At 45.7% G+C, this 17,465-nt stretch overlaps 1 protein-coding gene across 1 annotated transcript in view; it reads right to left on the reverse strand.

The window, feature by feature from the left end:
• The window catches only part of ush2a (Usher syndrome 2A (autosomal recessive, mild)), a 303,512-nt gene extending 286,047 nt beyond the window's left edge, over nt 1–17,465 (reverse strand). The window contains 4 exon segments of the mRNA XM_048228289.1: nt 566–701; nt 13,483–13,648; nt 15,737–16,403; nt 17,238–17,465. Coding sequence (XP_048084246.1) covers nt 566–701; nt 13,483–13,648; nt 15,737–16,272 — 838 coding nt within the window. The 5' untranslated portion in view covers nt 16,273–16,403; nt 17,238–17,465.

The raw sequence follows: 17,465 nt of genomic DNA on the forward strand, positions 1-17,465 counted from the left end.
CCAGGAGTTTGATCAGGGTGAAACGACTGGGGGAGTTAGATGCTCTGGGAAGCTGGTAGAAAGGATGAAAGGAAACTGCTACTGTTCTAGAATTCTCAGTAAAACATTCTATAACATTAGCACGGTGTTCCTGTCCAGTCATGTCTGTGCTGACGTCCACAGGATGTTTATTTAAATGTGTGTGTGTGAGAGTGTGTGTCTGTCTGTCTTTCAGTCTTATGTAAATCCCATCTCATTTCATTTAGGAGCAGATTAGTTGGGCCCATATGGTCACCTCTGACCCAGATGAATGCCTCCACAGATTAATGTCTGGCTTTCACATATTTCTGTGATGAAAGCTCTTCCGATGACCATAAACTTGACCCATTATTATCAGATTCATACATGTAACGGAGCCAAGTGATCGTGAATAAGTGAAATCAATTCCTGCTGTGAAGGATGAATGTGGTTAAAAAATGTGATATCAAAAGCAACACAAAAAAAAAAAACATGCACAATAGGAAAAAAAAACTGCACACTGCACAGTATTTGACAGGGAATAGGCTTTGACATGACGAGGAGTTACCATTTGAGCCCTGGCCAATCCACACGGCACTGTCAGTTATGATGTCCGTGATTGGGGCGAGCAGAGAATGTGTGTCAAAGGCTGTGCTGTCCTCCTCCAGGCCATTCAAGAAGAGGCTGACACTCGTCCCGTGCACCTGCGGGTGGAGAGAACAAGCTACTGTCCTGTCAAACAGTATGTGTCACGACACACGTCGTTAGAGGGTACACTAGTCAGTCACACACACACACAGACAGAGCTAGAGAGAGAGAGAGAGAGAGGTAAAGAGAGAGAGATAGAGAGAGAGAGAGAGAGAGACATGGGCACGGGAACTACCACTGTCACACTTGAACTCCCACAGTGCAAGTGCACTGTCTGCCATTTTAAAAATAACAAGCGAATGTAAGTTATCCGCGGGATAATCTTCCAGTTCATTTCCTGCCCTCAAACAGCCTCTGGCAACATTTCAATTATACACCGGCTTCCTGTTGACCAAAATGCCTGCAACAAATGATGAATATTGAATTCAAAACCCACACATCAGAGGGAAAATATAGACACATACACACACACACACACACACACACACACACACACACACACACACACACACACACACACACACACACACACATACACACACACACACTACAAGCCTCACTAAATAAAAATTCAGTGAGCTTTTCCCTCGTCTGCCGAATGTTTGCCACTTCTCTTAGATAAAAAAAAACTCCTCCATCATCCCCACATTTGTACGTTCTGTCGCAGCCTGCCTTTCCAAAAAAAAAGTTGAAAAAGGTGCATGGAAATAAAACTAGCTCGGCTGAAAAAAAAGACAGAGGGAGAGAGAGAGGGGAAAAGAGAGAGAGAGAGAGAGAGAGAGAGAGAGAGGGGGAGAGAGAGAAATCCTTTAGGATGAAGGCAACAGTAGACAACTGGCTGCCTGGAGGATACTTAGGCTGCAGACTTTCATGACGGCTGATTGAAGAGAGGAGCGGAGAGGCGAGGAGAGGAGACCAGCTCCGAATCTCAGCACCAGTCAATGACTTGCTGCAGGAGATCTGAGGCGGTGTCAGGATGATGTAAATGAATTCTGAAGTGCTTCATCCCATTTAGCCCACTCCCACCCCTTTGAACTGGCTCCACCGCTCCCCCATTGTTGGCCTTTCTCGGGTTTTTTTATTTATTTATTTATTTATTTATTTATTTTTTTTGGGGGGGGGTTATTCCTTCACTGCCATTTCCAGTCACTGTTGCTTTTACGAACGATTTATGACAATATTTATTTTTTGAGTCAGGACATACATATATATATACATATGAGTGTGTGTGTGTGTGTGTGTGTGTGTGTGTGTGTGTGTCTTGCTGTATTGCAGTTGGGCCGAAGCAAGATTGAAGCACATGAGTAATGCACTCAAAAATCAACAGACGGCTGTGCAGTTAATGTCTGCTGAACGACACAGAGGGAGAGAGAGCGGCTAAGGGATTTTCCAAGAGCACTTCAAGTCACTGCAAATGGCTGCCTCTCCTCTCGCCTGAAGAGAGAGAGAGAGCTGGAAACTCAGAGCACAATAGTCTCTTGAGCGTTCAAATCATTCATTTCCAGGCCGTTTGAAATGGATGTCTATGCTGACATTGTCTGCATCTGAATGTCAAATAGCTTGGAGGATGAAATGAGACTTCCTTAAAAAAAATTATAAAGTTGTGAATATGGCCAAAATGGTGGGACTTTTCGAGAGTTATTCAAATGCCTTAAAGAAGAGATGAATAGCATGGAGCAGTAAATAAATTGCTTTAAGTAACTATACTTTCTGAGACATATACACTATGTACTGAGTGTACTCTCGACTGGTATATCATTTCACCAAAGAATAATCCAAATATACCGTAATATATAGCACAATATCCTAGTACTTCATAGGTCATCTAAGGACAGCACAGCTGAATCACATCATCCTTCGCCAAAACACTCCTACTGGTGTTGTGTTAACATAAAAAAAATACATCTGACAGTCCATAGGCCTCACACGTCCCCATATCCTCCTGCTGCACGAGGTGGTCTTGTGACATGCGGCCCTGATGCCCCTGATAGCGGCCCGTGATGAGGGTATCAGCTGACGGCAACGTGAGACTCAGGTATGGAGCCCCATAAGAGAGTCATAAGACCAGATTAATAACTAGCTGTACCTGAGCGCGTTTAGCCCCCACAAACTAATCAGGAAGTGCTGACATATTAAAAGCTCTCCTCTTTCAAAATGAAGGAGGAAAGGAAGAGAACAAACAAAAAAAAAAAAAAACATGGTTGACCTGTATAATGAAATTAGCAAAGCCCCGTGCTGTAGGGGGATGTATGTAAGGTCTTAGGTAATGACATCCAGGCCTTTGGCCAGCATGTCATGGATGCAACAGTAAATGCACCCCTTTGGGCCTCTTCCCATAGGGACCGGCTTTGAATGCATTCACTGGAAGAAGTTGGCTTTTCATACTTGCGCCGCCGTAGTGGCTTGACCTTTTTGCTATCGAGCGGGCGCTGATCGAATCAGCTGCGCGAACACACAGCCGCTCTGTTCGCCCTTTTGTGACATGGCTCGTCACTACACGGCCTGCTCTTTGCCACTGTAGTCTCCTCTCATTCAGGGCAATAAGTGGAGCGCGTCGCCCAGCTGAATGGGGTTGTGGGGGACCGGCGCCGCGACGGGCACCCGGTGCACCACGACTGGCGGCACCGCCACTGGCGCCACTGGCACCCCACACACACACACACACACACACACACACACACACATCAGCATACTCCCCTTTCCCACGACTTTAACCTCGCAAGGACCCACCTGAAGCCAAGACAGAAACCCAATCACCTGACATTAAAGAGAGAGAAATTCCATCTAGTGGGCTGAAGAAGCAAAGGTGCGGGCAGGGCAAGAAAAAAAAAAAAAAAAAAGCTTTGGGTGGGTGAGTGTTGAACCGGCATTCAAAGCTAATGCCACTCGTTGTGGCAGGATTAAAACAAACTGCTTCTGTGTCCTGTGGGCAGGTTTTAGCACTTTGGCAGAGGCCGTGTTACCCCTGAAGTTCACTACCACCTCACACAGGAGCTCACTGACGGAGCAGAAACATAACTTCTCCTGGTAGTCCATTTCCTTTTATTGTTATTTCCTGGCATGGAAAAGCATACTGCAAAATGATCCGCGGAGACAGGGGGAATAGGGTGCGGAGATCAGACCACAACCAGCCCCCACATAAACACTTCACAGACCTGATTACAGCCTGCACACACACACAGGCGCGCACACACACAGACGCGCACACACAAACACACACACACACACACACACACACACTTGATTAGATGCCTCAGATAAAACACACACACACACGTACAGTATGCACACACACGCGCACGCACAGACAGACACACACACACACACACACACACACACACACACACACACACACACATACACACATTCTTGATTAGTTGCCTCAGATAAAAACACACACACACACACACACACACACACACACAGAATATACTCTCTTTTAGCACAAAACAATGCTACCCCGCTTGTGTTGACCCCGGCTCATAAAAAAGGGCATACACTACAACCTGACCCCCAATCCCCCTGTGCCCCCACCCCACCCCCCCGGGGCAAGTCTGCCAGTGGCTGTCTCTGAGTGACAAACCATTCCATGATAAAACACTTTCCATTTCAGGGCTAGAGAAGCTGTCAAAGGCCCTAGAAATATTCCACTAAGGATGAGGGTATCAGGCAAAGCAATCCCCCTTCATTTTAACAGAGGGCTTGATACCTGCCGGCGCGGGGCCTCGTCTATCGGCCCAGGATACACACACACACACACACACACACACGCACACACGCACACACACACACACACACGCACACGCCGGATGTATTATTTATGGCTCAAGCTCAGGCCCCTGCAAAGACTGACTCTTATCATTTAAATGAAGCAAAAATGTTTTCCTATTTGTAATTTGTTACATTATCACATGTGTTATAATACACTGGGGCCAATCCCTGTGACATGTGAAATATAACTGTCTGGGAGAGAGGAGGAGGAGGAGGAGGAGGAGGAGGAGGAAAAAGGGGCTTGTTGGTTTGGTACTATATTGATGCTGTAGAGGAGATGAGGGGCTATGCTCCTCTCTCTCTCTCCCTCCCTCCATCTCTCTCTCTCTCTCTCTCTCTCTCTCTCTCTCTCTCTCTCCCTCCCTCCATCTCTCTCTCTCTGTCTCTCTCCTGTCTTCCCGTGTAGCACAAGGGGCCTGATGAACGGCCAATTTTTCCTTTATCACATTAACACAGCCATGAGAGAAACACATTTGTTCTACTCAAATACACTAAAGATACAATTACCAATCTAACATATACATGTTTTATATCAGCCCCCGGATTTCCTGCCGCTATGAGCTCGGCAGCTATATATTAGCACTAGCATGACAGTTTATTTAAGAAAAGAAAATTGTCTGTGCACGGAACGACCAAGCTGGAAATACATAAGGCTGGGTGTCAGCGCTTTAATAAAGGCGATAACTCTTTGCAGACTTTTCTTTAAGCAGGAAGCATATCCGCTGCTCTTCCACTCTCCCTCCCTTCTTCTTTCTCTTCTCCTCCTTATGACAGAGAGGAGTCGAAATCATTTTTTCGCTAACAAGGTGTGATGCTCCGGGGCTGTGTCGCTCGCGAGTCCATTTAGTTTCTTTTATTATTATTTTTTTCACCCCCTTCTCTTTCCTCTTCCCTAGCCCCTCGGCCGGCCTGGGTGGGCAGTGGGCAATATTAGTGAAAAATGTTGGCCCTCATTAAATCGAGTACCTTCCCCATAACAATTTCAAGGTCCCACACTGGCCAGCTGAGTGCCCCTCCGATGATTAAAACATTGCGCGAAAATTTACAAGTGCAAAACGTCCTAATGGATTTAATTGTCATGGATGCCATTAATCAAGTGTGGGTGGCGGCGGTGGGGGTTAAAAAGAGCAGCCAGCTATCCAACTGCTGAAACGAGACGACCGTTACTCTATTTAAAAAGCTTCCTGTAACCTCCCGCCCCTCTTGCTTGAAGCCAATCACCTCCCTATATCTCCGGCTATAAAAGAACACCACTACGTCAGTGTCTATAACCCGGAGGAATCCCATTGGATAGAACTGTCTCTAAGGATCGAGGCAGTGTTGTGAAGGCAGGCTGGGAGCTCTGCAGCAGGAATAGGGGCCCGTGCTCCAAGGCCCGCCCTGAGACGTATGGGAGTTACGCCCAAACAGGCCGAGAAACTCCAGAGCGGCCACACAGCAGTTTCAGGGAGAGTTTTTGAAGATGAGATGAGAGATAATCAGCATGCAGTAATTTATGTGATCTAATTTTTATGTTGCACGACTTATCGTTTGGATTGCTCCTGTATAATTTTTTAAAATTACAGAATGAGTGATTTGTCGTCAAATAAAACAGCCTCAACAAGCTGAAACGTTAATGCACAAAACTAAATTTACGTTGCTTTCATCTAACGGTGTCATATTTCACAGACCATTTTCACAAAAATGTACAGCCTAATTGATGCAACACACTGTAAATCTAGTGTTTACACTTGATGAATCGCTGTTTATTCTAAATCTCCCCTGAAACGCGCGCTTGCGGGTGTCTGAATATGCACCTTCCCGTCTTTTATTTATGTACTGGCCGTGAGTGCAATCCGCACGACTTTGCTGTTCACTCCACCGATTGCAGATGTAGGGGCAAAGAGCCACACAGTGCCCATCCATCTCACGACAGGCCGTCATGCTGAGGACAGGATGACGTACTACAGTCTTCACCCCCCCTCTCCACCCTCGCCCGCTCCGCTTGTGCCTTTCACCAGCAATAAACACATGCTAACCAGGCGGAAGGACAACGCGCAGCTAAACCGAAGCGACACAATCAGCTTCACCACATCTGCACAGCCTGCAACCCCTGCAGCTATGACAGATTAGCTGGCTTGCTTTGGCTGCACAATGCATTTGATATGTCTGATCAGGGCTTGCGATTTCCAGATCACTCTTCGCTGTGCGCTACACGCCTCCCAGCCATACAGGCCAGTCTGTCACCATTACTCAGGGCTCGACGGAGAGACATAATTTACGGTGAAATTCCTCATATCAAGTTATGGCCATTACCAGTTTTCAGGGCCTCTTCGCTGCTCGACGTTGCCGGACTTGATTTATGTATGAGAGAGCTGATTTTCTTTGACTTTAATTTGAAGAAACACTTTGGAGAAACTTGCCAAGGAAGCCCCATCTCTTGGTGGACGTTTAATTCTACCTGACATTGATGTGCTGAAACACACAATAAAGGCTTCAACAGGCCAGATTAAATGCCGCACAGTGGTTCATCATTAATCCCGTACATCCCATCGTGTGTGTGTGTGTGTGTGTGTGTGTGTGTGTGTGTGTGTGTGTGTGTGTGTGTGTGTGAGAGAGAGAGACGATCAAGTGTGGTTTTAAAAAGCCTCTTGCAACCACAAGGGAGGAAAAAAAACACTTCACTAGCCTGCTTGAACCCTGAATAGCCTATGGATAATTTCCCCCTACAAAAGAAATAAAGCTTTGAAGCACATCCTTCCCTCATTGCCTACAGCTGTTTATATTTCTAAGTGTCACTATTTAAAAAAAAAAAAACTTCATTTCACAAAGAATCTTTCGAGTAGTTTCCATTTTTAAAACATTTTTTGCGAATCATTGATATGTTAAAAAGCCCGAAGCAGCCTATGCCCATCAACAACTCCGGTCTTACTTTAAATTCCGCTTGGCACGTTAGGGTAGATTTATACCCATCTATCAGCTCCTCCTTTGGTGGGCAGCAGGCTGGCATAAAGGTGGGCACTCTCCTTGCCTCGACTCACCTTGCTTCACCTTCATTTACGGTGCCAATCAGTCTCCATCACCCCAGGTGCCACACACGCCTCGGAAAGGTTACCTGAGCGTCTGCCAGCTTCCCGGGTCGTCTGACTGATACCGGCTGAAAATGTTCTAACACCATATTTATATTACAGGAGAGCTACAGGGCACCGCCAAGGGCCGCGGATCACAGCAGACTACGGCACGGTTCCGGCCCAGGTCCGGGCCACACTCCACCTAGGGGCAGCTGGCACTGTATCTAGGGAGTACAGTGTATAGAATCTAGGAGGCCGAGGGCAAGAGGCAAAAGCATGAAGATACTGACCGTTTTAAGAGAGTTCCATTATCAGCATCATAGTTGTTCCCACAAGGCTTCCGTTTTAACATTCCATTTCTTAATGAAGCGGAAGTAGATTGGGAACACAATAGAACGTTCAAGCATTGTTTTTGTTTATGTTGTTGAAAGGGTCTATAACCTACTTGAAACAAGAGAGGGCAGCAGTTTAATTTGGACCTTAAGGTAACGCTGTATAATAATGTACCCTTTTCTAAGGCATGTTTTTTTTTTTATGAGAAAATATTTTTTGTATCTTCAAAATAATTTATTCTGGTGGAATCTGCTCATGTAAAGGATAGATAATCACAACTGTCATTCCCACTGGTCATCCAGGATATGCACTATGTATCTATGGTCGCAGTATGTTGTCCACTATGGTCCAGGACAACATACTGCGATAAAGAAGGACAGGCCTTCACAGCATTCCAACAATTTCACCAAACGAGGATAGCTAAGTTAGCAAGTTAACAAACTTTTATATCTGCAAACTGGATCTGCAAGGTTTTATATAAATATCATATATATAAATATCTATCTATCTAACTATCTATCTATCTATCTATCTATATACTAGAACATAATTTTAGACTAGACAAGAATGCTAGAATTAAATAAATACAGAACTGATGCATTTTGGGCGTGTAGTATTACATAGTCATTTGAGCTCAAATTACGCATCTCTCCTCCCATGCTCCAGGATCGATGCGCAGACAGGCTGGACTTATTTATGTTTATTTATGTTTATCTGTGTTTACGTTTGTTGTGGCATTTACAAAGCCAGAACTGTGCATGAACACCAGGATTGGCTTTAAGTGCGCAGCAGACTGCAAGTTTAGTTTCCAGCTCTATGAATCAGCTGAATTGGGTTCCGCAGCGGTACTGGACACACAGATCAAGGTCCGGACGCGTTTTTCCGACTCGGCGTCTCTCCGGCCTGCAGCTGATTGAGTCTGCTGCCGCATTTCGTCTCGACTCGTCTCGTCTCGTCTCGTGCCAGCCTGGCTGAATGATGAGAGCATGAACCTCTCTCCTCCAGAGCGCTCCCATCTGAGCATGTCTATTAGCGGCCGAGACCTCCACACAGCCCCGGCCAGCCACGGCCTCCTCCAGACACCATTCTCATTTGGCTGGAAGGGGCTGGGGCCACCGGGCTCACTGGCCTACTTTTCACTGGGCGGTGCGTGTGTGTATGTGCGTGTGTGTGGGGGTGTGTGTGTGTGTGTGTGTATGTGTGATGCGGGGGGCGTGGGGGGTGGTAGAGAGTTCAGAGGAGGTGATGAGGCATGTGCACATTCGGGTTAAGGGCTCAAGACTCTGCGAATCATAGCCAAAACAAATGTCCCGAGAGAACAAGAGAGAGAGAGAGAGAGAGAGAGGGGCAGCCTCGGCTTCTGTGAGACTCGGTGGGATCAAACTGCCAGGGCCAGTGCCTAGACCCCTCATGGAAGCGTTAATTGTGCGTGAAAATTTTCATTTAACTTGTGGTTTGTGGTGATTCTCTGAAGTTGAGGCAGCCAAAGACAACATACAGTATCTGCTGCCAAAAGACCCAGACAGTATTGTCCCAAAGCCCTTACAGCAGACTGCAAGCCATTCACAACAGATGCAGATGTAGCACCAAGAGAAATCGGATCCTTTGAAATGTATGCTCTTGGCATCCGTCGACTCTAAAGCATGTACTTTGTATCTCAATGCCTTTGTAATAAAACTATTAACCTGAAAAGTACAAGAATATGCCTCTCCTCGGAGGGAAAATCTAATAATGTGCTTTTCTTGTCAGATTATTTAATGTTAACCCCAGAGGCACCGTGTCTAACAAGTCTCTACATTGAACAGGTAACCCTTTCAACATAGTGTGCAAGCATGTTTTTTTTTTTTTTTCACATGGCAACGAAATACGAGATCTGAAAGGGAGAGTCGACTAAACAGGGCTCCGTGTAACAGATACACGGCCATTGGACAAGACACTGCAGAGGTAATGTAGACTTCAATACCAAGGAAGCCCTGTTACATCAAAAGAATCCCAATCTCTCGACTTGAAAGAACGAGGGTATTTTAAAGATTTATACAGTGGGTAAAATTTTGTCATGACAAGTAAATGACTCCTTCCTGACATGTATTGATATGATAATGCTGATTTCTTAAAGCTGGGGGAGAGCCGGTGGGCCCCTGAGGGGCTTTACTCCTCTGCTACTTTAACATTTACATTTTCAGCTTTGCCTCCACCGATCCGCTTTATGAACAGGGACCTGCCACAGCTCGTCAGCGCTTTCCTCCTCCCCGGAACAGGAGCCCAGGTTTGAACTGACGGAAAAACGGAGAGAGAGAGAGAGAGAGAGGAAGGGGGAGAGAGCGAGAGAGAGAATATGAAAGGGAGAAACAGAGAGAGAGAAGAAAAAGAAGAGGAAAAACGAGGCGAGGCTCCTTCCCCCTCTCAAGTCCCACGCCACTCGCGACTTGTCTTGATCTCAATTACAGCTGGTCTCCGCAGAGAGACAAATTACCAACAATAACCCCACGCTACAAACATTCTGGAGGTGCCTACCGTCACTTCTCATTGGCGTCGCAGCAGCCTGCTTGAAAGGGATATCATTCTCCCCGATTATGTGTTCCACTGGCTGCTTCTTTCGGCAGCTTTTCACGGCCGTTATTATAATGACAATGGACAAGCATCCACTGATCAGGCCTTCCTTTGGCTCTGCCCTCCCATCCCACGGGCCCCTTCTAAACACTGTAATGTTCTATTCCTTTTGACTACCTTTCTTTTTTTCATCACTCTGCCTTTAAGATGCGGCAGGCTGAGGTGATGACTGGAATTGAACTCGGAGAGACGATTGCTTGTCAGCAGGCTCGATTATTTCATCGCTTGATTCTGACAAAACTGTTGCAGCGTTAAAGAAGAGGGCTTTAGTGGGGGGGGGGGAGGAGAGAACTGCAATTTGATGTTTACTTTTTGAAGAGATGAGAGAATAGAACAGGATGTTTTGTGTATAGACCCTTTCAACAATAAAAACAAAAACAATGCTTGAACGTTCTATTTGGGCCCCAATCTACTTCATCTGCATTAAGATAACATATGGAATGTTGAAAAGGAAGTCTTGTGGGGCCAACTATGATGCTGATAATGGAACTCTCTTGAAAGGGTCCATTATGATTTTCAGGCCAGATTTTCTATGTAAAGTAACATCAGTAATAGTTACCTCTGAGTGGGAAGCTACACCAAGCATTCCGTTTAAAACATTTTAGAAGATTGGTCTATTTTTTTTCGAACGTACGCGCCGCTATCACATCTGGTGTAGCTACTTCCATTGATTACAGTGGAAGCTAATTGTTGCAGCAGACGCAACGCGAACGGAACGCTTCAGTTACGCGCCTGGTGTAGCTTCCCACTGAGATGTATTAGAACCGCCTGGTCTGGTTTGTTCCAGGTGATGTATTAGAACCGCCTGGTCTGGTTTGTTCCAGGTGAGAGGCTCAGTGGACTCTTCACCCTGTCTGACAAATAATTCACTTTTACACTCAAATGCCAATACATTCTTCAATGCCAAACACAATTCTAGGAAACATGATTATGGAGACCAATTCACCCAGCCTAAAGCAACTCAGGGCTAAATATATAATGACTGCAGATGCCCTGGGCCATGAATGATGTGCATGGATCTCTGTGGCAGTCCCTTTCATTCTGACCCTCAGGTAAGAAACACCAGAAAGGGTTAATGACTGAAAATAGGCTAATTTTGAGGCAGGCATATCGCCAGACAGCTGCAGTGGCGCCTAATGGGCTGACGGGACGGGCCCTGCAGCCCCTCAATGGCTGTCACAGAGCTGGAGCATATTACCTGTGAATTTGCGGGAAGGATCTCATTATCATGATAATGTTTTCTGCCTCTGAAGTCAACCTGCTATTCATAACCTGAATGATTGCAATTTAAAGCCAGAATAATCACTGCTATTGCAAGATAATGCTCTTCAAAGGCATAGCACTCCCGTTGCCTTCGATCCCTGTGATGGCAGAGTCTATCCACCCTATTTTCTCTTTTCATTTCTTCTCATTTGGCTCTTACAGTACAAATGGTCTTTTCCAATATTCCTCCACACGGGGGAGAGAAGGGCCTTAAAAATCTTGATTAGCGAGGGAAAAACACTGGCAGCCGGAGGAAGAGAGAATAAATAACTCATATTGCGACCGAGTCCGACTCTGTTACAGAGCCGGGCCAAATCAGACCCAGACGCAGGTGTAGTCTGGGAAATACCTGCCGGTAAACGAAAAAAAAACAAACAAACAAAAAAAAAACAAGAAAAATAAAACACACAGATCAATAGTTTCCTCATCCTAGCCCTGACCTTTCTGTGTTTGGTGAGAAAATAAATTTAAATGAAGGGGGCGCGGGGGCTGAAATGAGCTTTGTTAGCGATCCATCGTGCCTAACAGCCTATTCCGCCTCCATAACCCGCATACCATGACTCCAGCCCCTCAGCACTCCTCATCGGAGAGGAGGGAGACCAGTGATAGATGCACACACAGGGCCAGGTGGGATCCGTCCCACACACACACACACACACACACACACACACACACACACACACACACACACACACACACACACACACACACACACACGCACACTTCATCCCACCCCTACAGCTGTAGGAAGGCAGATGTTTACCACTATAATTAGCGCCTTCAATTCATGCATCTTTCCAGATCCAAAATGTGTTGTGACACAAGGTCCAGTGTAAAGCCTGCTGTGGGGTTCTGGATACAATATTAATATCAATACCAGCGGCAGCAGCCCATTAAGCATGAACGGGCCTCATCAAAGCCAGAGCCGATGGCAAGAGCCTGTGGCTTTTTCTGGCTTGTCCAAACCACAACTGCTGTTGCAACACATTTGTTTCTTTGATGCAGAAGGTTGTTGTGCTTGTTTGTTTCTTGTTTCTACACTCAAGAAGCATAAAACATTGTATTTTTTGTTTTAAATTCACACATCAATGTATATTTACACATGTATAATAAATATTGACATGTAGCATAAACACATTCTATGCATAATTAAGATCATGAAGCCTACGTCACAATACTAGGCCCTTTTTGACTTCTAAAAGTAAAAAAGTAAAGTTAATGTATACAGTATTTAGCAGATGCCACTAGGAACCACCAGAGAGACAGCAGATTTGCTCATCTGATTCATACATTCATTTGATTCAGCGGTTTCAGGAGGTTTAAATTTGAACAGTAAATAACACTGTAAATACATCCTCCACGGCACTACAAGAGTAGGTCCTTCTGAGGGACTGAACTATTGCTTAACATCTGACCCAAAAAGCCCGGTAAGGATTATGACCCTTTTAGTCGGTTTTAGACTAACTGGATACTGTGTTATCGCTAAAATGTTGACGCCAAGGGGCATACATTAGATTACATTACATTTAGCAGACACTTCTTGACCAAAGTGACTTACATATGTCAGCTATATTACAAGGGATCACATTGTCCCCGAAGCAACTTGGGGTTAAGTGCCTTGCTCAAGGGCACAACGGTGGAAGCCGGGAATTGAACCGACAACTTTCAGGCTACTGCACGCTAGCCCAGCTCCTTAACCACTACACTACCACCGCCCCATAGATATCAATTCTTCCACTGGGTTTCTTTAACATCTGATCCAAACAGCCCCCGCAGCAGCTGGCACTGGGCTCAGCGGAGAGATGCATACCTGGAGGGCCACGTGTGTCCACTCGTGCTTGTTGATGCGCCCCGTGGTCATCATGGCCAGGCCGAGCGCCGGAGCGCTGGGAAGACGGTACCGGAGCTCCAGCTTTTCCTCCGAGACCCGGACGCCGAACACCAGCTCCCCCTCGGCCCTCTTCTCTATTAGACTCCTGGATACACCAGAGCACCAGAGGGAGGTTACAGCCAATATTCACATACTTACTTAAAAACATAGATTTAGATGTTAAATGAGTATAGCCATCTAGATATGGCTATACTCATTTAACAGGCACCCAAATCCAAAGGGACTTATGATGTAGTACAGGCATAAATATACATATATATTTTTTTTAAATATATATATATATATATATATATATATATATATATATATATATATATATATATTTGTATTTCCATCTGCCCTCTCTGGCTTTGAAACAAATGACTTTTGGGGCTATTAGGGCCTTGCTTACCAGTTGGGCCTGATGATGTTAGCTCCTTGGTTTACCAGCTGAGCAGTTCTTCATAATAGGTATAAAAATACCAGCCACAGGGAAATTATTCAATAGTGTATTCATATACAGTACGTACATATAGCTTTATATATACAGTACATACACAAGTAAAATATGAGCAGTTGACTTAGCATGGGACAGGAGAGGTTGATGCCTGACCAGGGGTAGTTCAGCAGCTCTTCTCTCAATTTCAGAGACATGAGTTATGATGGCATTAGAAAGTGCTGATTCCCGAGAGAGGTACGGACAACCTGAGGACTGGCAGTTGTCCCTTCCGCTCAGACAGGTCTGCGCGTTAGGCAGATTAGTGATTATTTATGAAGACCCAACAGGAAAGTCATGATTTCATTTGACATTTATGCCGGCCATATTAGTTTAACATATGTTGGGTGTTTTCTCCTGCTCGGGCCTCCTCTGTGCTGTTACCCTGTGCACTGTCATATTAAACAGCATTGGTGACATTTTATGGGAAACGCAGCCTTTTACGAACACGGGCCAAAAGATACTATAAATCATGTTATGTCAGCGCTTAACGTTTGCCTGCCCTCACACTCCAACACACACTTCGAAAACGTCGTCTCTCTGCTTATTCTAATTGGGCCAAACTTCTCAAGGGACCATATGTGGCTTTTGTTTTTTTACCATGAAAGGGCAAAGGTTTCAAAACTACAGTCTAAGTGATCCTTTTCATTACCATAAAACAGAGTACATGAACTCAAAAAGGGAAATTTACTTACTTGCACTTACTTTCATGTGGCATAGAAATAATTCAGGTTATCGTGTTTTATAGTATAGTATCATGTTGAATTGCACAGACACTACAATGACCCGCAAGCTTCTTGTGTAGTCTTTTCCTCTCCCCCTCTCTCTCTCTCTCTCTCTCTCTTTCTCTCTCTCTCTTTTCATTGTCTGCGGTGGATATGAAATGCTGAAACAGTTGTTGCTCTTCTGGAGCCTTCTTTTCCCAGGCCTTTCATCCCCTTTCTGACTTTCAACTACATCATTTTCTCTACCGCCGGAAAACAAAGTGGCCTTTGAGCCCGCGCGTCTGTCCGTTGGCCCTGGACTGGGCGGAAAAAGCACACACTCGCAATTCCATTTCATTGATCTAAACAGGCCTCACACAGCTGCCGGTGTACTGGGGAGAGAGAGGAGCGAGCCAGCAGAGCTGTGAGGTGGTTCTGGCTGTGGGAGCCAAGACGCTCTTATTAATTTTATATAATCTACAAAGTGTCTGCAATCAGTATTGCTGGTAGTACCAGGGAGATCGGCTTTCAAACACGGGCCGACGTGGAGAGATTCCACCAGGCAGCCAGAGCACAAAAGGGCGACTTCTTGCTTTGTGCAGCAGGGGGAAAATGACTGCAGAATCAGGACAAAACATCTCTACCCCCACAAAGAGACCTTGGTGAAATTAGTGTGAGTGGTGATCTTGTTGGGTAAAGTGAGCCTGCGAACAGCCTCAAACAGGTCTTGTTCCCGCCACGGTGGCACCCGAGGTCTTGCCTTAGAGTGTCAAAGCAGGATCATATTCAATTGTAGTGTTGAGAGCTATTTCCTGGCAAGGGCCCGCAGTAAAACCGATCTGACCGAGTGGATGCTTTTAAACACTTTTAAGTGTCAGAAAGCATTTCAATGCCTCTGGCTTTCTTAAGACACAGGAAGAAAGACAGAGGAAGAGAAAGAGAGAGAGAGAGAGAGTGAGAGAGAAGGAGAAAGTCTGGCAGTTTGGCTACTTACATTTCAGACGACGCCTCCAGTTTCAGCCACACTGTTAAAGTAAGTGAGCCCGATGGACCCAGGACCGGTACTGGAGGGGAGGCGAAGCAGTCCGTGCGGTTACGAAATATATGACTGGTCTCGTCGCCGGGCCTGACCCCTGGATGCACATCGCGTCCATCCTCACTGATGCAGGTGCCCAGGTTCCGCAGGAGGCTGCCGTAGCGTGGCGCCAATGACCGGTACGGGCACCCCTGGACGCAGAACTGCTGGGCACAGGCCCGAAGACTCTCCTGGGTCACGGCGGGCTGGCAGAAGGCACTGCTTGGAGACGCGCCCAAGACGTGGCGCGCCGCCGGGCCACAGCGGACGGGTTTATAGGCCCCAATGTTCTCCAGCCGGGGAAAGAGGCCCTGAGGGGCGACAATGCTGGCGTAGATGCAGGACCCCAGGGCGTACAATAATAACATGGCGCCCCGTCGCCTCAAGGGCCAATACATCCTTGGAAGCAGGGGTGCCTCCTGATGTAGTGATCTTAAATAAGTAATGGTGCTCATACTGGAGGTGACATTTTTACAGTCCGGTGCCTTGGGTAAGGCAGCACAGCTTAATGGCACAGTGACGGGTGGAGGCCAACACTTTCACATGATAGCTAGGATTTTGGCCGGCCACAGTCCCGAGGAGATGGCTGCGGGAAAACGGACAAAAAAATAAAATCAAACATTAAAAGGATTCCCGGGAAAGGGGAAAACTTTAAGAACCTTTCAACTTATGGCCTTAAGGCTTCTAGGGGTCGGCTGAACGGAAACACTTTAGCATCAGTTTGTTTATTTACAATCAGAATTTCGATAAGAAAAAAATATGTTTGCTACTGCTGGGGGTTAAACTTATTTTTATCACATAAGGATGCTTGATTGATGGACTAAAGGCAGGTTTGGTACATACATTTAAAAGAAACATCTGGAAAAAAAACGCTTCTATTCCTTTATGTCTTTCCAACCCAAGAATCCATGAAGAAAATATATCACATTTACATTCAAGGAAGAAACAACCAGTTGTTTGTGATTATGTTGCCAATATTAATCTGCTGCATATAGCACTATCACAGGCATCATCACGGGGATATCTTCCCGATAGCGCTCACCCCAATTTCTATTAATAATGTATCACCTGCATGTACCCCAAGAGTATAAAAAGTAGCCACTGACTTCGACAAAAAAACTCAGGACTGAGACATGTATCAAGTTCTGGGTTTATGTTATTAAATGAGGGCAGAGGAAATAACGATACATCCATGCATACACTATGAGCTACATGCAACACGTTGTTGTTGTTCTCTGGAGGGGGGATAGGCTACTAGCGTGGTACTCGAGTTTTATCCCACAGCAATAACACGGATTCATTCCCACCACATCTCGGTAACGCTGTTATCATCTTAATACAAAATATGTTAATGCAAGGGATTATGCTAAGTTTCTGAAGGTAAAATAACACCGACAAGAAAGCCATTTTGTTTTCTTACCTTGATGTCTTCATGAGACGCACGGACACTCGGCATTTCTGTAAAGCTGATTATAGTAGTTTGCCATCTGGTTAACGCGCGCGCTGGGGACAAAGTGGGGGGAACTTGTCTGTGCTAGTCAATATGAAAACACTCTCGCAGTTTGACCACTGGTTTATTTAGTGCACAATACAGTTATTCCAGAACTTGGCAATTTCGTAGTATCCTTTTGTTTGTCTTGTTTGCGCA

Source organism: Alosa alosa, chromosome 19, assembly GCF_017589495.1.
Source record: "Alosa alosa isolate M-15738 ecotype Scorff River chromosome 19, AALO_Geno_1.1, whole genome shotgun sequence".
Taxonomy (NCBI): Eukaryota; Metazoa; Chordata; class Actinopteri; order Clupeiformes; family Clupeidae; genus Alosa; species Alosa alosa.